This window comes from Podarcis filfolensis, assembly GCF_964270895.1.
Source record: "Podarcis filfolensis genome assembly, chromosome: 10".
Taxonomy (NCBI): Eukaryota; Metazoa; Chordata; class Lepidosauria; order Squamata; family Lacertidae; genus Podarcis; species Podarcis filfolensis.
The window spans coordinates 51,421,074-51,443,258 of record NC_139612.1 but is presented as its reverse complement, the minus strand read 5'-3'; the positions used below and the strand labels follow the sequence as shown (position 1 = coordinate 51,443,258).

Sequence of the window (22,185 nt, the reverse complement as noted above, 5' to 3'; positions counted from 1 at the left end):
AGCCAGAGCACACAGAAACACCGTTTACCTTCCCACCGCAGTGGTACCTGTTTATCTACTTGCCCTGGTGTGCTTTCAAACTGCTAGGTTGGCAGATGCTGGGACAGAGCTACAAGAGCTCACCCTGTCATGCAGATTCGAACCTGCGACCTTCTGATTGGCACGCCCAAGAGGCTCAGTGGTTTAGGCCACTAACCACCATAAAGAAAAAAGAATAACAAAGCTCAATGAAGACCAGATATAATCTAAAACATCTTGATCTGTTTGTGGGGAGTTTGCACATCTTCTTTTTAGTCATTTGTTGATCCCATTTTTAAAATGTATTTCCTCATCACTTCTCAAACCACAAGAAGTTAGGCTTGTTAGTTTAACGGAATTTGTTGTGCTGAGGTGACAGAGCTCCTTTTAATGCGCTCCGCGCTTCAAAATGAGGAAACCTAAAGTTCTAGTTTGCCGCTGAATCCCTCCCACAAAACACCGAGAGTCTGGAGTAAATTCCCCTTGACAAAATAGTAGCATAAGCTGCTTAGGCCAGCAGGGGTCGCGCCTTCCCTTCCCTAGTCCGGGATTTCATTCATTTGTTTGGCATCCGATTGCCATCGCAACCGGCACGATGGCAGAAAAGGCGCGGTAGCTCCTTCTTGGCAGCGCGAAACTCCCGAAAGGCTGCAAGGCTGCAGCGGCCCCGCTTCCCTCGGAGGCTCCGTTCCTGCTGCTCGCGCGAAGGGAGAGACACGAGAGAGACCTCAATACGCGCCCCGCCAGCTGCGCCCGCTGGGTTCCCGGCGGCGTTTGCGCCCAACGGCCAGCAGGGGGCGCTGCGAGTGCTGGGGCGTCATGGGCAGCTCCGTGAGGAAGGGCAAAGTGGTTCGCCAGGCGCCCGCGGGCACCGCCAGCCGCGACCCCAGGGCAAAAGCCCCGCCCGCCCCAGGTGGGTAAAGCCTAGACTTCTCCTTGCTCTTCGTTCGGAGTGACGGAAGGGATATTCCGGGTTCACTTAGCATCCTTTCCCATTTAGATTTTTTATTGGTTATCATTTTACTAATATTTTATTGGTTAGTGTGGGTGTGTTTTGTTGGCATTCAACTTCATTCATTTTTTGGACCTCTTTATTTCTGTTTCAGTAATATTGTTTATTTTTTGGACACCACTTAAGAGATTTTTTTAAAAAGCTGTTAATCAGCTCATTAATTTATGTATTTTTTTTAAAAAAATATTGTCCTAAAGGACTGGGTGCAACATAAAAAGTTATTTTCCTCCTTCCCCGTCCCCTTTTTACCTTTTGCAGCAACCCCATGAGGCAAAGTGAGAGAGAGAAAGAGTGAGCCCAAAGAAGTCGCCCATTGAAAGACTTGGGGCTGATAAATCAAAGCAGGGCTTCACTTAGGTTTGTGGCTTGTTTTGCAGACCACAGGCATTTGCCAAACCGGTGCCTTCCACATGTTTTGGGGGACAAACCCCATCAGCCCCCGTAAGCATGTGGCGGCTGGGGCTCAAGGGTGTTGTGAGCCTGGATAGTTCAGTTTGGTTAGAGCAGGGTGCTGATAAGTCTAAGGTTGCAGGTTTGATCATGTTGCGGTCCTGTCTCTTTTTCTGCCTTTACATGTGGTATTTGTTTTGTGACAGGTGCCCATGTTATCCTGCCTGGATAGCTCAGCTGATTACAGTGCGGTGCTGATAACACCAAGATTGCAGGTTCAATCCCTGTATGGGACAGCTGCATATTCCTGCACTGCAGGGGGTTGGACCAGATAATCGTCAGGGTCCCTTCCAACTCTATAATTCTAGGATTTGGAGCGCATGAAGTTGGTAATACAGTGGTACCTCTGGTTATGTACTTAATTCGTTCCGGAGGTCCGTTCTTAACCTGAAACTGTTCTTAACCTGAAGCACCACTTTAGCTAATGGGGCCTCCTGCTGCCGTAGCGCCGCCAGAACATGATTTCTGTTCTCATCCTGAAGCAAAGTTCTTAATCCGAGGTACTATTTCTGGGTTAGCGGAGTCTGTAACCTGAAGCGTATGTAACCTGAAGCGTATGTAACCCAAGGTACCACTGTAGTGCATTTGTAGTGCAATCGTACATAAGTTTACTTAGGAATAAGACCCACTTCCTCCAGAAGGGCACCTGCCTGTTTGTTTGTTTGTTTGTTTGGAAAAACACTTTTAATACTGCTGTGGAGTTTTTACTATTTATTTTAATAGATTTGTTTGCATATTGTTTTAATTCTGTTATAGTTTAATTACTTTTTAAGTGATTTTCATGTCCAATCACTATTATCTTTTGTATGGTTTTAGCTTTTTGTGTTTTATCTGTGTTGTTTTAATTTGCGTAAGCTGCCTTGAGTTTCAGTCTGAGGAAAAGGCAGGATATAAATAAATATCATAATCATAATTGTGTTGTTATCACTTCCTAATCCTTACAACCACCCTATGAGGCAGGCCAGTTTTATTAGCTTCATAATGTAGATAGACAGCTGAGGGAAGAGAGGGGACTCAGCTATACAGCTGCAAATATAACTTTTAAGTGTGTTGTAAAGTACATTATACAAATGTGACACTAGATGGCGATGGTGAGATATGGCAAATTCAATATTATTATTTTTTCAAAACTTTTTTTAAAAAAGCCTTTTCACAACTTTTTAAATATGTGTCTAGATTCCACCAGGGATTTGTGAACTAAAGGCAGAGATGATTGTTGACCTCAGCCTCCGAACCCCATTAAGATTTCTCTGTGGCATGATAGGCTGGAATTCAAGAGGTGCAGTTCTCCAGCATTCAATCACCATAGCACAAAAAGCTTTACTTGCAAACTTCCAGTAGCATGCGACACAGGAAACTTGACAGTGAAAACAAAAAAACAAAAAAGGGTGTTGATTTGTGTTTATTACATGTAGGTGAAATACATGCTTTGATAGTGTGGGGCTGGTTGAGAGGCAGTGAGTGTCTCAGTCTCACCAAGTGAGCTTCAAGGTGGAAGAGGCACGGAGATGGAACATTGCTTAGTGGTAGAGCACATGCTAGCATGTAGAAGGACCCAGGTTCAGTTGCTGCCATCTCCAGTTAAAAGGATCAGCCTAGCAGGAGGGGGGCGGGGGGCGAAACTTGGCCTGAGATGCCGGACATCCTTTGCCAGTCAGATTAGACAATGTTGGGCTAGATTCCATTCACCTTCTTCCATCCAAACCTGAAATTTTATGATATGGCTGCATTTGCATGTAATGCTAAGTTTATAGGCCTAAACTAGGGTTAGTAGAACTGAAGTTCAGGAGTGAGGAATTTGTGGCCTTCCAGGTGTTGTTGGACTACAGTTCCCCTCACCTCTCACCACTGGCCGTGCGGGTGGAATTTGGAGTCCAACAACATCTGGGGGGAAACGTCCCCATCCCTGACTTAGGTGGTATATTCCAGCTGTCAACTGCAACTATGAAAACATTCATCGCTCTGCAGTCCAGGGTTCCTAGGTTTGCTCTATTTGCAAAGTTTGCAGTGCCATTGAACTCAAGGAAATACTGTAGGTGCTTTGGGTCTTTTGAGACCTATTCCTTATGGAGAATTATATTCTGCAAAGCAAGCACAGACCAAAGCAGAGTGGCTTCAGGATTGCAGCTATAGCCTTCAAAGTGCCTTGCAAGTGCTAATTAACCCATCCCTTCATTCTATAAATAGGTAGGAAATGCTTTGATGGGGTAGCACAAGAATCCAGAAGTCTGTGAAAGTAAATGTGGAAATATTAAGAGCAGCAATATATATCAAAAGGATCTCTTCACTATCTTTTGACTTTATTTTCTCTCTCTCTCTCTCGTGCTTTCCATTGAAAGCTTTTTGTGGGACCGGGATATATATTATTTATTCGTGCATAATATTTATATACTCTGTTTAGTATGCAAATTCCCTAGGCGGGTCACATAAAAGATAGTTAAGATCATTAATGGGAGAAAAGGAAAAATCTATATCACATTACAAACAAGAATATGAAGAAATCTATCAATTAAAAATAGGGAAACTGTCAATAAAACATTCAGTAAAAACTCAATGAAAGAACAAAACACAAAGATGAGATGAAGGTTACAAACCACTGGAAGATTGGCCAGATAGATGGATCTTCAGGAGGCTTTTACAATTTGCCACAATTTGCTTCCGCCTCACAAACAGCACATGGGAGGGAGTTCCAGATGTCGGTGCCACAACTAAGAAGGCCATGTTGGCTGGGGCTGATGGGAATTGTAGTTCAACACACCTGGAGTACACCATGGTGGTGGAAAATGCTTAAAGCATTACGCTGTGTTGTCACAAACCCAATCTTCTGGTTTGGGGTTAAAAGCCTGTGGAGGAAAATTCATCTGTCAATATATCTATAAGATCTTTAGTTCGATTTGCATCAGGAATATTTACCATAAAACAACAGGATTCCCACACAGCATTACAACAGAGCAGGAACTGGGAACCTCTGACCCTGTGGATGCTATTGGACTACAATTCCTATCATCCTCAGCCAGCATAGCCAATGGTCAAGAATGATGGGAGTTTTAGTCCAAAACTACCTGAACAGCCGCAGGTTCCCTAGCCTTGCAATAGAGGCAACTCTGCAATTAGTGGTTTGTGGGCTGTGAGGCTTCATGAGACATGACATGACAGTTTAATGAACAAATGGGCAGGGATGTGGGGCGGGAAATTTCCCAGGTTGTTAATTTTTTTGGGGGGGTGAATCTGTTTCATAAGTTCATTAGTAACAATGAGCGGATGCCAACTGCAAACAGAGGATTAGGCAAGCTTTACAATTTCAAAGCGCTTAACTTTGTTTACTAAATATGAGCAAAACAAGACATGCAGAATTAGATCACTGTCCAAGGCATCAGTCAATTTTCTAATGTAAGCTGGAAAAAATGCTATGCAAATTATGCTAATCTGCATAGGACACCCCCCCAGAACATTGCCCAGAAAATCCACAATACTGCAGGCACTGCAGGTGGGGAAAGGATAAACAGTATATAAACTACTGGGGATGGAAGGAACCTGGACATGGTCTAAGAAGATCAGCTGTTTTCATGGGGCTATACAGAGGCATCCGTTGTACATAGGACCCCACTCTCTGGGCTGACTTCACTTCTCTTCCACCTACCTACTGGATGTGTGGGACAATAACTGGATAAATACCTATCCATTCGGTCACAACAGGAAAGTTGGTGTGGGCTTCTTCTGCTCCTAGAGAGTCTGTTGGTGTTAAAACACTGGCAGAAGCTGAACTGACTGCTGAATCCCTGCTGGGGGAGCACATTATATCCTCCTGAGTATAATCACACTGAGACTCTTTTGAGAATAGCTACATACATTTATTGCAGGAAATCTGCACTTGATAGAAGACCCAAGTTTTGTCCATCTACGAGGACAGATCCGCACAATGCACAAGAACCTCCAACACACATTTAAAGCACATGGCCACCTGCCCAAAAAGAGTTCTGGGAATTGTAGCTCTTTAAGGGGGAAACTACAGTTCCCAGATTCTTTGGGGGAATTTGCCCTGAAAGGCGGAGATACTAAACACCAAGAGTCAGCCCCTGAATTTCCCTTTTAGTGCTAGAGCATGACTGTAGCTTTAGTACTAAAATTCACCTAGAACTGGCATAGATGTGCAAGAGGCTATCTACCCACACATTCCTTACATCTTAGCCTCCCTAAGGGTGGAGTGCGACCTGTGATGCTCATCTAGATTACAGGGTATGGCAAGCAGAAAGCAGGAAAGGCCAGGGGGCACCGCACCAAAGCTGCCTATAGGAAAACAACAGAGCTGACTCAAAACAGGCAGGCTACCATGCTGTTCACATACAGATGTGGAGCAGGTGGAAAAATCTGGCTGCAGATCTGGCCCAGAGGATAATAGGCACGTGGTTGTGGCATGGAAGACCCGGCAGTCCAATAGGTTGTTCTGTGCCTTAGAAGAGGGATTCCCTCCAGTCTTCCAGAAGGTGCTGGACTCCAGTTCCCAGCAAGCATGGCCAGTTTATTTACATGACTATCCTTCTTTTCCTCCAAAAAGTTGAAGATGGCATGCATGGCCCTCCCTTACCCCATTTCATCCTCACAGGAACCCTGTGAGGTAGGCTACTCTGAGAGACAGTGACCAGCCCAAGGTCACCAGGTGAGCTTATTGGCTGGGCAGGGATTTGAACCCTGGCTTCTCACCACTGCACCATATTGACATTGACCATGGTCAGTGGTCAGGAGGGTGAGCAACATCCAGTAACATTTGGAGGGCTGCAGATTCCCCAGTCCCTGCCCTAGAACTTTGCCACTGGTCCTTTCCACCTGACTTCCAGTTTTCGCTCATATTAGCCGGAAGCTGTTCTTTATAAGTGATAAATAAGAGTTGATTTATTAGCGAAGGCAGCTGGAAAGGTATTCTTTTGTTCTAATTCAAAACATTGCAATATGGATGCTGTCAAGAAACCTGTTGCACTGAGAACATTCAGCCTTCCCAAGAGCTGAAAATACCCCAAAATCACACACACTCTCTCTATATGTATGTGTGTATATGTATATGTATATGTATATGTATATGTATATGTATCTCTCTCTCTCTCTGTGTGTGTATATATATATATATATATATATATATATATATATATATATATGAGAGCAGGGCTTAAGACAGTAGCAGGGTCTCTGTGTTAGCTCAGTTAAGAGCACAGTAAGGTTGCAATTAGAGATGCTTTAACGTTAAACGAAAGTGATCTCGACATGCCTCTACAGCCCATAGTGAACACTGACGTCAGCCACAGACTACTTGAAATCTAGGTGCGGCCTTGCATGTTATGCTTGGGGTGATTGCATTGAAGGCCAGACCCATAGGTTAAGGGGGAAATCCATGTTCAGATCCCTTGGGGCATAAAAAAATATGTCAAGCAGCTGTAGGAGACCATGAAATTGATCAGAGTGGGAAAGCTGGGAAAGGGAAGAGAGGTCAATCTCTTACTCTGACAACCTTGTGCCCTCCAGATGTTTTAGAAGACCACAACTGCCACGGGTTTCCTGTGTAGCGTGTGTAGCTAAGCTATAAGAACCATCTAATCCGGTTTGCAAGTGTAGAGCTCAGATCTCTTAGCTATATCCACACTCATAATCTGAGGTACATTTTTCTGCTGTGAATGCCATGCAATTTCCCTGTGGGTACGATGGCCGAAATCAATAGGAACATAGGAAGCTGCCTTATCCTGGTCTTATCTAGCTCAGTATTGCCTCTGCACTGACTCTTCAGGATTCAGGCAGGGTTTTCTCCTAGCCCTACCTGGAGAGACTGAGGATTGAATCTGGAACCTTCTAGATGCAAAGCAGATGTTCCGCCATTAAGAGATGGCCCTTTCCCCCAGCTCCAGCTGCCCATGTGAGTAGCCCAGTTCTGTAAGCTACAAGGTAAGGTTAATGTGTGAAAGAGAATTAAACTGGATCTCATCCATGCAACTGTTGGGCAGCTATTCTTTTTAACTGCTCTTGGCCACAGGAAGCAAAACAGATGATGTGAAAATTGCCTGCTTCAGAAGCAATGCTTGGTTCTTCCGTTACGTTGACAGTAGTCTTGCACTCATTGCACAGAGTGAAGCTGAGAGAGTCAAGTAGTTCTGGGGCATGTGCAGAATGCCGGCTGAACCACGATTCTTAGTAACAACAACAAAAAGGGGCAATAAGTGTGAGCCAGCATGGTGTAGTTGTTAAGAGCGTAGTCTCATAATCTGGTGAACCAGGTTCGCTTCCCTGCTCCTCCACATGCAGTTGCTGGCTGGGTGACCTTGGGCTAGTCAAACTTCTCTGAAGTCTTTCAGTCTCACTCACCTCACAGAGTGTTTGTTGTGGGGGAGGAAGGGAAAGGAGATGTTTAGCTGATTCAAGATTCCTTAAAGGGAGTGAAAGGCAGGATACCAAATCCAAACTCTTCTTCTTCTTCTTCTTCTTCTTCTTCATCATCATCATTGCCATGCTCTATAATTTTCAAACCACCTTTGGAACTTAATTTATCCTGAAAGGCAGTTTTAAAATCCATTAAGTAAAGAAATGTGGTATGTTCACTATGGACAGTTACTTTTCCTGAACAAAACCTAGTTGTAATTTGTCGGCGCTGACAGTGAGGAAGAAGAGGTCTCTTTTATGTTACTGAGTGCTTAGACCAACATACGTCCTATGAAAAACATGTGCTGCACACACCAACTTTAATTTTATTATTTTTAATAGTGCAGCCCTGTTTGATGGCAAAGTAACTTTTAAACTTTGACTTCCTTTTATATAGCAGGGGGCAGCCAAACGCTTTTGAAGGCTCGTGACTTATTGCTGTGTACACCTAAAGGGCAGGAATGGAAAATGTTGGCTAAGCAGCTGGTTGCGCTTGAAAATAACTTTTGGGTCATTATTTTAATGGCGACAACAACATGACACATTTGGACAGATGACACTTAATGGCATAAAAAATGTGTACAACTATGAAGGAAATGGAAGTGATGACTGACCCTTGTTCTGATGCCCCATCCACTAGGTGTTGGGGAAGAAGGTCAAATGTGCATTGGTATATAGATGCACTCTTATGATGGCAAAAGACAAGGGAATGAGAATATTAAAAAGAAGGGGGTGGAATGAGGCTGTAGAGGTCGTCTTAAACTTCAGAAGGTGTTGAAATTCTAGACAGATTCTCTTTTTTATTTTTTAATTTTTTTTAAATATAATTTTTAATTATTTTTTTCAACATATCATTTTCAACAGTAATTAAACATACTTTCATTTCTTACACCATTTTTTTTTACTTCCATCAATCACATCTGATCTATTCACTTTGTATACATTTCTTACTTCCACTATTACATTTAACTCTCAAAACTAATACCACTATTCTTTCTCTACTTTGCAATATTTCATATATTTTTCCTTACACAACTTCTTGTAGTCCTACTAGCATAATTTGTTGATTACAGTTGCTCTTCAAATAGTTCATATATTTCTTCCAATCCTCTGTGAATCTCTGGTCGAAAGTTTCGAATCCTTCCTGCGTTGTCCATTAATTTTGTCTGCCATTCTTTTGTTGGAATTTCTTCCTGCTTCCATTTCTGGGCTAACAAAACTCTTGCCGCTGTTGTTGCATATAAAAACAATTTAACATTCTTGCCTATTAATATCTTCACCTATAATATAATGTAAAAATGCTTCTGGTTTTTTAAAAAATGTATATTCCAACATCTTTTTCATCTCATTATATATCATTTCCCAGAAGTTTTTTACTTTCTTACAATCTTACCACATATGATAAAATGTTCCTTCTTTTTCTTTACATTTCCAAATTCTAGACAGATTCCCATGATGAAACTGATACATGGATTGATCTGATACTCATTGCACCTGGTGAAACAGCCCTCTGATTGTCCAACTGTGGCCCCAACTGTCATTGACCATATCTTGGAATGTCACTTTGGGCTGTGTACACATTGCCCACTTCCTGTGACTCCAGCATACTCCTGCCACTGGTGCCTGAAGCCAAGTACACATGACGTTAGCCACAACCCACATATAGCCTGTAGTTTCTTGAGAAACACTGCCATTTCCTCAAACCCAGCTTCCGTCCAATTTATAAGTTGCGGTGTGTGTGCATTTGAGGCATCTATTGTGCATGCGCAGATGACAGCGCATGTGTGGACGACAGCTGCAATGACCTGGAGTTTCAGGAAGCAGGGGAAGAGTTACTAACATGGGGAAATGAATCTGGTAATACATCGGGCGAAGACATCCCTGCACCCTCTCTAGAGTGTAAATCAGCATGCAAATGTGACTTTTAATAGACAGCAGGGGAAACCACTTTGCTGTGTTTTAAGGCACTAATGTGTCCATAGCCTGAGTCACAGGAACTGGTTGTAGGGACAGGTTCAAATGCAATTCAACAATTCTATTATTCCAGAAAGTTATGGTTCTCTGTAGTGGATTTTCTGCATCAGCAGGGTGTTGGACCAAATGGCTTTTGAGGTCTTGCCAATGCTTTGATTCTCTTCTCAGCTAATGAATAAGAGTGGAGCTTACAAGCTTTGACTTTTGTTCCGTTCACATGGCACAAAAATGATGCCTGTTTAAAGAACAGATCAAAGTCCATTGAGTTCAACATTCTGTGAAAGAAATTCCAATAAGCAGTGGAGTATCTGAAGAAACGTAACAATAGTCCGGTTAACCCACAAGTAGGATTTAAACTGCAACCAGCAGTAAAACAATTTAGATACGGTATTAAGTTAGGATGAAGAGGGAAGTTAGGTATGATATGCAGCAAGATAAGGGGAAACAGGGAAACCACGGAGGGGTGGAGAGGAAGTTTTCATTTCTTAAAAATATTGGGGGAAACCAAATATGTAATTAACTTTTGAAAATCAAAATAAAATTGTAAAAAAAATAGAGAGCAAAAATTCAGGCAGCAGATAGTAGGAAAGGCTCCTCCCTCCTGATGTTTCAGACTGCAACTCCTATCAACCGTGCTGGCTGGGGCTGATGGGAGTTGTAGTCCAAAACATCTGAGGGCACCAGGTTGGGGAAGACTGGAGTAGATAATACTGTGCTAGATGGACACAGGAAGCTGCCTTATATGGAACCAGACCATTGGTCCATCCAGCTCAGTACTGTCTACACTGACTGGTAGCAGTTCTCTAGGGTTTCAGGCAGGGGACATTCCCAGCCTTACTTGGAAATATCAGGGATTGAACCCGGGTCTTTTGCATACAGAGCAGAAGCTCTACCACTGAGCTGTGGCCCTTCCCCAAATAGCCTGGCCTGCTAGGAGGCGGCTGTTCTGCTGCTAGGCTTGGGTAATTTGCAAGTGTCTTGTGGTTAAAACCCAATTTATTTAGTTGGACAAAAACATCTCTATTAACTTTAATTGAAGCTGAGCAACTGCATCCCTGGACACATGATGGAAACTAGATTGTAATCATGTACAAGGCAAAAGAAGCAGAGATTAGTGAGGCTGTACAAAAGAGCTCACCTGACTATGATTAATGGTGCTTTCGGACATCCAAGTCATATGGTGGGGTTTGTGGTCACCCTAAGGGAAACATGACACCTTCTTAAACCTGATATCATTTTGTCACCAACACACACCAAAATGTCCGTTCTTGTCCTTCTCTGGCAGGCATAGTCTGTGAGGAAGCCCCATGTCTCTCACACAAAACAACGATAGGGGAAGTCAAGTCATACAAGCCAGGATTAGGCATAAATAATCATTCTACGTCCAAAAAGTTTCCAGGGGTCAGCAACAGAGGAGAGCCAGTCCAGGCAAGTTTAAATCGCAGTGTCTCATTTTAGGTCAGGAAGCTACAGGCTCTATTGTTATTTATTTATTTTATATACCATTTAATTATAATACCCTCTGAGTAGCGTACAGGAGGAACTGAACGCAATGAAACTGAAAGTGAGTTAAAACGATAAAAACAGAATTCAGTTAAAATGCCTGCTAGTGTAAGAAAAAGTCTTCTGCAGATGCTGGATGTTCCATATGGAGGGGGCCTGTCTGGCCTCTACTGGAAGGGTTTTGTATATAATGGGGCCCACAAAACCAGGCTTGACACCCAGTGTGGCAGAACCAGTTGCACTGCCCTAAATCTGTCTCTGGTGGAGTTAGCCATCATAGCTAGTAACCACTGATGGCATTCTCCTCCATGAATTTGTCTAATCCTCTTTCAAAGCCATCCAAGTTGGTGGTCTTCTTGCCCCCTGTGGCAGGAGTTCCATAGTGTAACCATGTTTTTCTGTCCTGAGAATATGCTTATATCCATATTATTGAAATAGTTACTATTTTTAAACAATTGCAACTCCAATTTATTTCATTTTTTAAGTAATTGATTTTCATCCATCCAGTTTGAGCATAAATAAGGTTCATGCTTGCCTTTATCTAATCTTGTTGTAATATTTCTATATGAAGACTGGAAGTTAATCACACACTCAGAGATGAAAACGATGTTATGATCTTCAGCAGTAAAACTTGCAGCTTCTGTAAGAAGGCAATGTGTTTGCTTTCATGCAAAGTAATGCAGAATTTGGTAGGTGAAGAGTGTGGATGCTAAATTAAAGTTACTGAAGAATTACAGAAGCTGATGCTACTGGCTATTTTATTCATTAACACAAAATTGAAGGTACAAAATCTGTATCTCATTTATCTTACATACCGGTAGTTTTCCAGTTCTCATCATATGCACCTATTATTTTTAAATCAAAGGGAAATTAGGCTAATCACAAATGTATTATGTCTAAATTGTGCTGTTTGTCAATTAATCAACCTCTAATTAGCATATAATTAACAATAACATTGTTCAGGGAAGCGGTCTGTGATAAGCTAGGAAACCAGGAGCCAAGAGTTGCGCTAGGGGACCAGAGTAGAGGAACAAAGCCAGGAGTCAAAACCAAAGAGGAAAGTCAGGGCTAAAGGAAGAATTTGAAGATAGAAACAAGGGGAAAATAAAAGTTAGGGCCTCAGGACAGATGAGGAGGCAGGAGCAAGCAGCAAGACAAAACACAGGACTGGAGAACAATCAAGGTTGCAGGAGCACCTCAAGCTCATATACTCCCTCCTTCCTTTGGAACTCCCAGTGTTCATTTAGCTGCAAACCTTGGTTTCCTATCTTGTCTAAGTGGTCAAACTATGGTTTGCACTTGCCTGCAAACTGTAATTCAGGAAACGGGCATGTGCATGCCCAAGATTACCATAAACAGCTCTACAAGAGTTGTGCATAGTCAGCTTCCGCTTTATATGAAGAGAACTGACCAGGGAGAGGAAAGGTAGTTTTCAACTGAATATAATGAGGGCACTTCCAGGTTGGCCTTTCTGCTCTAGAAATATGATGTACCGTATTTTTCGCCCTATAGGACACACTTTTCCCCCTCCAAAAATGAAGGGGAAATCTGTGTGCGTCCTATGGGGCGAATGCAGGCTTTCGCTGAAGCTTGGAGAGCGAGAGGGGTCGGTGCGCACCGACCCCTCTCGCTCTCCAGGCTTCAGGAAGCTATCAGCAAGCCTGGGGAGCCCGTGGGAGTTCCCGCAGGGCTCCCTAGGCTGCGGATAGCAGCCTGCTGCCCGGAGCGCGGGGTGCTCTGAAGCCGCGGCGGGGAATAATTTTTTTCCCTTTATTCCCCCCCCAAAAAACTAGGTGCATCCTATGGGCCGGTGCGTCCTATAGGGCGAAAAATACAGTATGTCTTCTCCTGAACGCACACTCAAACACACTACCTCTGCTCTTCATTATTAATGCTATTCGCATTGTCACTGACAGCACCTTATGTTCTCTCTCTCTCTCTCTCCTGTGAGGAGGAAGAGCTTTCACTTTTAAGCTAACTAGAGTGCCATGTGATGGCCAAACTTGGAAAACTATGATTGTTGAGAACAAGCCAGGATTGTTGAGAACAAGCCTGGATCTCAAACCATGGTGTATGTAAACCACAGTTCCCTCAGTTCTGTTGTCAATGGGGAACCATGAGTTCAAAATATGAGGAGTGTGCAAGGCAGGAAGTCGAGGCTTTTTGTGGCAACTTTCTCAAAGTGGGAAAGTATAATTTTCTGGACTGAACCTATTTATGCACCTCTTCTGCATCTCACTATCTTCAAATACTAACCATTCTCTGCCTGTCCTGAATATCTAGGTTAAATAGCTGAATCGAGTCAAGCTCTTTTCACTTTCCTAACTTCTAACGATTCTTTAAGTCAAAAGACAAACTTCTGTGAACTGTTGGGCACTTCAGTCTTGTATGAGAAAGGTGTAACAAACACTGGGGCGCAGAGCATAAAAGGGAGGTAGATCCCACAAAAAGACAGCAAGAACAGGAATTTATCAGCATATTGAAAACAGCTACAGTGAAAAAAGGAAGGTTTGGTCATGCACTGCAGAGGGAATGAATGTAGATGCATGCATATAACATTATTAGAGACTAGCTATGATAATTATAGGGCACTTTCTCTTTGCTTTGTCATGCTGTAGCTGAGACTTTGCACAGTGCAAAAGGTGTGGCAGCTTAAAAGCTCCACGCAAAACTGTTGTATTCTCCTATCTACACCTGGTTGTAGGTTCAGGACAGCCAGGGAACCTTTAAAATTATTTTACTATTAATGTAAAATCAAATAGGGAAGTATTTAATAGTAAAATATTAAAGAGACATAGGAAACCAAAGCCCTTTAGGGCAGTTCTAAAATCACTTTTCTTAAAGCGCCCCTTCCACTGTAAAATATCTGAACATGCTCCCATGTTAGAAACTGATGAGAATCAGATTTTCCTTCCTCAGCTTGCTATATTGTGTAGGGGTGAAAACGCGATTGAATTGCAACCTGCACATTTTGTTGTCTTTCCTCCTTGTCTAGTACTTCCTGGCTCCTGTGTGTTTGAATTCCACTCGCCCCACAAAAAACCTGATAATTAGTTTAATATTTCAAAATGGGTAACTGCAGCTTAATTTTTGCATTTCCTGGTTTATCTAATGCACACATTGGCACTGCTGAAAACAAGCACCGTTTGGCTTAATATACCCTCCACCTTAGCTAGGAGCCAGACTGGCAGCAGTTTGTCCATTTTTGGAATGAGCAACCAAGGAGGCATCTCAGGGCAGAACAAGGCTGGGGAACCTGTGACCCTCCGGATGTTGCTAGACAACCACTCCCAGCATCCTTGACTGTGGGCCATGATGACTGGGGCTGATGGGAATCTGGAGGAGTGCGGGTTCACCCACCCCTAGTTTAGAGCTTTGCCTGTTTGGGAAATAATAGTCACACCAGTGTTGCAATAATTATTGTCCTGGATTCTGAGCCCTAGGCTCAATGCTGTCCAGGGAGACAGGGCAGAAGCTTCTCTCTAGCCCATCCACTGTCTCAGGAGAGAAGCAGGTGAGGAAGTGGGCAAGTTTTCTCATGCAAAGAAGATCTGGAGTTTCTCAGGGCTAAGGCAGACAGCCTGTTCTCAAATCTTAATCTCCAGAATTCCAGGATAAGGGTGGGAACATAAGCATGAATGAAACACCTAGGCAATTACTGGGTGATTTGTAGTATTACTGCATTATTTAGTACAGCATCCTGTCCTTGCCCAGAGGCAATTTTTTACTTGCTGTTGGCAAGAAGGCAAGGAATAATTTGTAGGACTGCAAAGTTTAATCATTTGATTCATCAGTCCACTGAACAGACATCCCTGATTAATCAGGCAACAGGGTGGCTGCTGTGTTGTATGGTTCTTTTAAATGTTACATTATTTTCAATATGTGCATATAAAAACTGCAGTTGGCAGGCACATTGCAGAAGTGCAAGACAGAATGCCCTTTCCAAGATAGTTCCAGCTGATGTATCAATACACCTAAGGACAAAGTGTGCTTTTCCTTCAAGGCTGTTGTAGCAGTCATATGCAAACTGCAGCTAACCAGTTCATCAATTAAAACTCATGGGACTAATCAATTTAAGGTTAATCAACTTTAACTGTCCTAGTTGATTAATCACAACAACTGTGATGTTCTGGGAAACAGCCCAAAGCTCTGGTAAAACCCACTGCAAAGATTCAGAGGAAAATCGGAGATGAAAAGTCTGCCTTGTGGGGTTTAGCAGGGGAATTGGCACAGTTCCAATGTGTTTGGCCTGTGCACTCACTGCCAGGCACCTAATACAGCCCCCACAAAATGGAAGTGCCCTGTCTCCATCAACAGTGAATGTATCTTGACAAGAGACTTGAATGTACAACTATTGCAAAAAATTAAATTTGTAGAACAACCACACCAATAGATCAGTTTAAAACACCAAACCATAATTATTTTCTAAGCTAACCCCCTACGGAGCAATTTTGCTAATTGTCAGCCAAATTATGCCTCCCCCAACATTCACCTGATACCTTAATTTTCATTTACAAGTCTGGTTACTCTTGTTTATTTCTTTGCGATACCCAAAGAATCCAGATCTTCTTATATCAGCATATTTAGGGGTGCAGGGTAGATTACGAAAGACTGGATTTTCATACTTAAGTAATAGCTGCTTTTCTCTCACGGCATTTTAATAGGTTACACAACCAGTTGTCCGAAGCTCACAAGATACTTGTTTCCCTCCCTCTTTGTCTGTCTTTTCCTCCTGTCTTATGACAATCAGCCAGGGAGCTTAACCGCTCATTCCGAGGCATCTCTACAAGAAGTAATTCCCACGGTGACTTTTAGGCTGTGTATGCAATGTACCTTTAAAGCACATTCAAAGCACATAATTTCCCTCAAGTAATTCTGAGCACTGTAATTTACCCACCGACACTGCCCCTGTCCTCATTTGGGATATCATCTGAAGGCACATACAAACAGCTATGTTTAGTCAATGGTTGCTAGCTTCAGCTGTAGACAGGATGGCTTTCAGACATGCTGAATGCACCCGGGGATGCGGTGAATGGCGAGGCGGGCGGAACGGACGACGACAGGGTTAGCAAGGGCAAGTGGGCATGATTCAATCCCACTCTCTGTGCACAGAGTCATTGTTGGCATCTGTCTATCTCAAGAGACAATGGAGTGTGCCTCCGGGGGCGAAGTCAAACCGCTATGTTAGTGGTTTGAGTGACCATCTAGGGGTGTAAGCCTGGGCAGTGTGTCTGGAGATCCTGGGCTGCCCAGATGACAAGACCCTCCCCTTGGCCTTGCTGGTGTGGTACACAGGAAAGCAGAGCAATACATTGGGCATCTTGGCTGCAGGAGTTGCCAGGAGGAGGTGTACAAGGCGTTGGTATCCAACTGTCTTAGGGACCCCACTCCAGATTTGTGTAGGATGTACACCTTAGCCTTTTCTTCTCCCAAAGATGTCCTGCAAGGCAGCGGAGGTTTAGGATTAGAGTTTTCCATCTCCTAGATCAGGGGTCAGCAAACTTTTTCAGCAGGGGGCTGGTCCACTGTCCCTCAGACCTTGGGGGGAGGGGGGCGGACTATATTTTGAAGGGGGGGTGGAAATGAACAAATTCCTATGCCCCACAAATAACCCAGAGATGCATTTTAAATAAAAGGACACATTCTACTCATGCAAAAACACGCTGATTCCCGGACCATCTGCAGGCCAGATTTAGAAGGCGATTGGGCCGGATCCGGCCCCCAGACCTTAGTTTGCCTACCTATGTCCTAGATGGACTCCCTATTCCAGGTTGGCAAATGCCATCTGCCCTTCACTTCTCTATACAGCACATGCAGAAACCACCGGCTTGACCACTGGACCTACTATTGGTCTTGTCCACTCAATCTGCCAGAGCCTGTCTTCACATGCAGGGGAAGCCCCTAACTCACCAAGGGTTTGGTACCCCACTGGCTACTCTCTAGCCAGCCAGTAAAAGCTGTTCCCGGGGTGTGGCTGCTGTTACATGTTGACAACTTCTGAGAGTCACAGGTGAGAGCTGAGTACAGGGTGGGGACCAAAGGTGGACAAACTACCCCAGAAGGAGCACACCAAAGGTACGACCCCTCCCCTCCCACCCCATACACCTCATTCAGAGTCCTCATACTGTGTTTCAGTTGCAGGTAAAAGGTAAGGTGAAGGACCCCTGGATGGTTAAGTCCAGTCAAAGGTAGCTGTGGGGTGTGGCGCTCATCTCCCTTTTCAGAGAGCTTCCCAGAAGTGAAATGTGGCCTTCGAGATGAAAAAGATTCTCCATCCCAGCTTTCGATCTCTGCCATGCTATTGAACAAGTGTGTTTTTGCTTTGTCATGCTGCCACTGGCTGCTAGCCCAGAACAAAAAGGGAGTGGCTGTTAAAAATATCCACACAACGTCTTTGGTCTTGCCTGTGTCTATGTGTGTCCTGTGATTTCTGGGAGGTAGCAGAAAATGAAGCGTTCCTTTAAAAGCTTCTTTAAGACAATGTTATTGAAGGCATTAAACTTGTTTATATAAGGCCTTAACTGGTTGATCTGCCTGAAGTGTGGCACCCTTGTTCTGATCACAGTTACTTGAAAACAAGTTCCTTTTATCTCTGTGAAATGTGATCCAAAGTATACGTAACTTGGATTTATATGACGCCTGAGGCCTCATATAAGTGATCCAATAATAGGCGTGGGAAGGGAAAAACAGCAGTGTTACTTTACCCCTTGTTCTTTATGGGAATTATTCACCAGGGACCAGAGGAGATACATACAATAGTATCTGAATTCTAGCACAAGTACTAATCAAAAAGGTGCTGGTATGTGGTGTTCCTGATGGATCCATTCCACGATCCTAGCTAGTATTCCAAAATACCCCTAGTACAGCTTTCATACTTGTGCTTTTAAAGACATAAGAGACTTTGGAGAAATAAAGAATACACATTTGCTTTGGCTTGTACTGTATATCAGTTTGTGTCCTGAGATGTAAATGAGCACAAATCTGATTCAAAAAATGGCGGCATTCAGGAACCAGTGGGAGAATATTTCAGTTTCCCAGAACACTGGGCTCCTGGCCCAAGGGAGCCTTCAACAAAATACTTTCAGAGGCTCCAGTGTGAGATTGCGGAACTATATTTTACCAGAACGTTTTATTCTATTTGCTTAGGATGCAATCCAGACCAAGGTCCACTAAAGGTGCTAAATCAGTAATTATTGCTAATTACTCCTGCTGTGATTAACCGCTGTTCTTATCATGTGTATATTTGAGCTGTGCACACACAATGTCACAGACTGCACATTTCAGGTTCAATCTTTCCCTCTAAACTCAGGCATGCATATGATAAAGTCCCTCTGTCTGATTGCCAGCTGAAGCTCACATATTTGATGAAGTGGGCTTTCAGTCAATGAAAATGCATACTACAATAAATCTGTTAAAGGTTCCAGCAGACTCTTTTTATGTAAACTGTTTGGTAACTTTCAGCCTTTTTAAACACCCCCCCCCAATGCTAATGCCTGTCGAAGCACTTAAATCAGCAGATGCCATCCTTTTGGAGTCAGTGGGCACATATGGAATTTTGAAAACCCTATAATGGTAGAGTTGGAAGGAATTTTGAGAATCATCTAGTCCAACCCCCTGCAGTGCAGGAATATGCAGCTGTCCCACACCGGGATCGAACCTGCAATCTTGGTGTTATCAGGACCACACTGTAATCAATTGAGCTATCCAGGTAGGATAGCATGGGCACAAGTCACAAAATGAATACCACGTCTAAAGGCAGAAAAAGAAACAGGACTGCAACATGCTACAGGCACCCTCTCCCATCAATGGAGGGAAAGGCACTTATATCAGGCACTGTTTTACATATTTGCTGACAGAGATAAGTCCTTTGCATTTGTCCCTTGCTCAGAATGAAATGGAAAGTGGATGTCTGATCCTTGCATTCAATAATATGTGAACATCTTTAAGGAAGTGAGCCAGGGCAAACAGGAACTGAGCAGAAAGATTAAGCAGTCTCGCTGAACTCACTAGAATAATAGAATCTTAAGACTTGGAAGGGACCCCCCAGGGTCATCTAGTCCAACCCCCCCCCTGCAATGCACGAATCTCAGCTAATGCATCCATGACAGATGGCCATCCAACCTCTGCTTAAAACTCCCCCAAGGAAGGAGAATCCACCACCTCTCGCGGAATTCTGTTCCACTGCGGAACAGCTGTCAGAAAGTCCGCCCCCTCCCCACAATGTTTAGTCGGCATTTCCTTTCTTGCAACTTGAAGCCATTGGGTCTTGCTGCCGAGGAGCCCCACCCCCACCCCAAAAAAAGAAACGTTGCGAATTCGTCCCGGTTCGATCGGTGGCACGTAATGAGGAGGAAGGAGGAAGAAGCCGGGGGGGGGGGGGCGGAGAGTCACAGAAACAGCAAGTCATGCTTACTTTGCCTTTGACTCAGCGCAGAGCTTCAAGGAACTTGGCGAGACGCGGCGCTGGGGAGGCGGGAGGCCACGCCCCCCAATCCCCGGGCTCGAAGCGTCATAAAAGGCGTTCCTCGCGCACGCGGCGTGCTTCTCCTTTCTTCCCCTTTGCAGAAGATGCGCCGCTGCTGAGAGTCGCGGTCCTGGAAGTCGCCATGGAGCCGTCGGTGCCGGTCGTTTTCGTCCGACAGAACCAGATCGGAGGTCAAGAGAAGACTGGGAAGGTAGGAAACGGCTGGAAACGAAAGAAAGCTCTCACCGGCGTCCTTAAACGCCCGTCTAAAGCAGTGCTCTAACCCCCCCCCCGGCCAGGGGTTAAAGGCCCATTGAAATCCGTGGGGCTTGTTCGTGAGTAAACTTGCATGGGATCGTGCACTGAACTTGGCGGGCGGGAAACTTACTTCTGAGTAAACGTGCATGGGATTGCGCTGTAAGTCTTGCTTTCCCTCCCCCACAAAGCCTCAAGCACCGTTTGCTTCGTTCAGCGAATGCGTGTCGTCTTCCTGTGTTTTGGTCTTAGGTTTTCTCGCGGGCACTTCGAAGCATATGGGGCGGGACAAGGGGGAAGAGTGAAATCTTCGGATAACACTTATTTTTTAAAAAGCAGCGTGGCTTTGAAAGGGAGGCGTCATGATAGAATAGTGCATTGGAATGCCGCCCCCCCCCCCGTGCTGTAGTTTAAATTTAATATCCCTCTAAGTCCAGGCATAGGCAAACTCGGCCCTCCAGATGTTTTGGGACTACAACTCCCATCATCCCTGACCACTGGTCTTCTTAGCTAGGGATGATGGGATTTGTAGTCCCAAAACATCTGGAGGGCTGAGTTTGCCTATGCCTGCTCTAGTCTGTGTGGTGTAGCAGATAGAGGAGGGATTGGATGTGGACCTGGGCAGCCATGAAGCTCATTGGGTGACCTGCTGGGGCCAGGCATTGCCTAACTTATTTCCCAGGGTTGTTTTGAGGATAAAACGGGGAGGGAGGAACCATGCACTTTAAACCACTTTAAACTCCTTGGAGGAAAGGTGGGATATAAATTGCAGGAAATGGCCGAAGTACAGAGATCTGGCCAGGGAGTAGATAGATCTGTGCAGTAGTGAGCCCAGTTGGCAGTAAGTTCATTCCTGACTTGCCTTGAGGTCAAGGGTAGGAGCATTTTCATCCAAGTCTTTAGGCCTGTTCAGGGTGAACACTTGAGGGCTTAGAGTGGAGAAGGGGTGTGCAGGTAAGCCGGGCCCTCGGAGTTCCTATTAGCAAGAGATAATGTCTAGAAAATAATGGTTTGACTTTATTGCATATGCGTACACAAAGGAACATGGCTACCGGCCACCAGCAACATATTGCAGACTGTGGACAAACATATTTGTTTCTTTTTTTTTAGGGTGATTATGGCTACAATTGTGTTACATCTCATGTATTAATATGTTCCTCTAGGGGTGGGTGGGAGGGAAGTTAATCTGTTCCTGTTCTGTATAATATCTGCAAATGACAAATAACCGGGTGTTTGTTTGTTTTTAAGTTTCTGTTAAGGCCAGTTTTGCTTCAAACATGCCTATATTCAGCACAAAGATCTGAAGGGGAATTCTGAGGCCACTCAGGCAACTGTGCTAGACTTCTTCCTGCGATTGGAAGTATTTGCATTCCATCAGATTACAGATCGCTGAATGATAATTACCACATTTACTACGCTTTGAACCCACACTTTCCCCAAAGAAATTGAAGCACCATTTTGGTTTCACAATAACCTTGTGGGGTGCATCAGGCTGAGCGATGGTGATACTCATTGAGCTTCATAGCTGATTAGAAATCTGAACCTAGATTTCTACATATGTTGCTGGCCTATAACTGATGGGAATTTGAGTCCTAAATTACATTGAGGGCCTCAGGCTGCTCACCCCTGTGACTTGCTTCTGCGCTGAAAGCTGTGAGTTCAAAAGTCATAGGTTAAAAGCATTCAGGAAAAAAGCGTCATATTCCATTTGTGCCCACCATTCACCCAAAGAGTCAGCAATGCCAGTTTATTAATGGTATCAGTGTTCAGAATTTCCAAGCAACAAGTGCTTCAGGCGCCTGACAAGTAACAGGAGAGCACACACAATTTATTTTTGCAATAAACATGTTTTAAAGTCACTTGAAAAGTATGCAAGGCAGCCCATATAAAAAGCAGCCCTTTTCACAGCAGTTTTCTCATAGGTATTTTTTGTTTGTGTCCTGAAACAAACAAAAACACAATCAAGTTTGGTCTGGAGCAAATGTGCACCTCAGAGTAGGAGCTTCAACAGAAAAGGCCTTCCATATCCTCCCACATACTTCCCTTCTGACTTGAAAAGTATGATGATCAAAGCACGAGGGCAAACGTGATCTTGTCCCATTTCCTGTTC

General features: G+C 44.0%; 1 protein-coding gene and 1 long non-coding RNA gene across 5 annotated transcripts in view; one reads left to right on the top strand and one right to left on the bottom strand.

Moving 5' to 3' along the window:
• Nucleotides 1-3,712: 3,712 nt before the first annotated feature.
• Nucleotides 3,713-19,855, bottom strand: LOC310743731. 3 transcript variants are annotated; one of them, XR_014539197.1, is made up of 3 exons: nt 19,770-19,855; nt 10,992-11,051; nt 3,713-4,323 (listed from the first exon to the last, which is right to left on the bottom strand). It is a non-coding gene; the product is annotated as an uncharacterized lncRNA (long non-coding RNA). The 3 variants fall into 3 exon arrangements; XR_014539198.1 differs by lacking the exon at nt 3,713-4,323 and adding an exon at nt 9,024-9,107; XR_014539199.1 differs by lacking the exon at nt 3,713-4,323 and adding an exon at nt 9,152-9,502.
• A 12-nt stretch (nt 19,856-19,867) lies between these two features.
• Nucleotides 19,868-22,185, top strand: part of TXNRD1 (thioredoxin reductase 1) — a 31,094-nt gene continuing 28,776 nt past the window's right edge. Inside the window, exon 1 of one of the 2 annotated variants that reach the window (XM_083574109.1) lies at nt 19,868-20,031. In XM_083574109.1, coding sequence (XP_083430235.1) covers nt 19,963-20,031 — 69 coding nt within the window. In that variant the 5' untranslated portion in view covers nt 19,868-19,962. Of the gene's footprint in view, nt 20,032-20,124; nt 20,156-22,185 lie in introns of those variants that run through there. The other variant, XM_083574110.1, reaches the window with a different exon arrangement.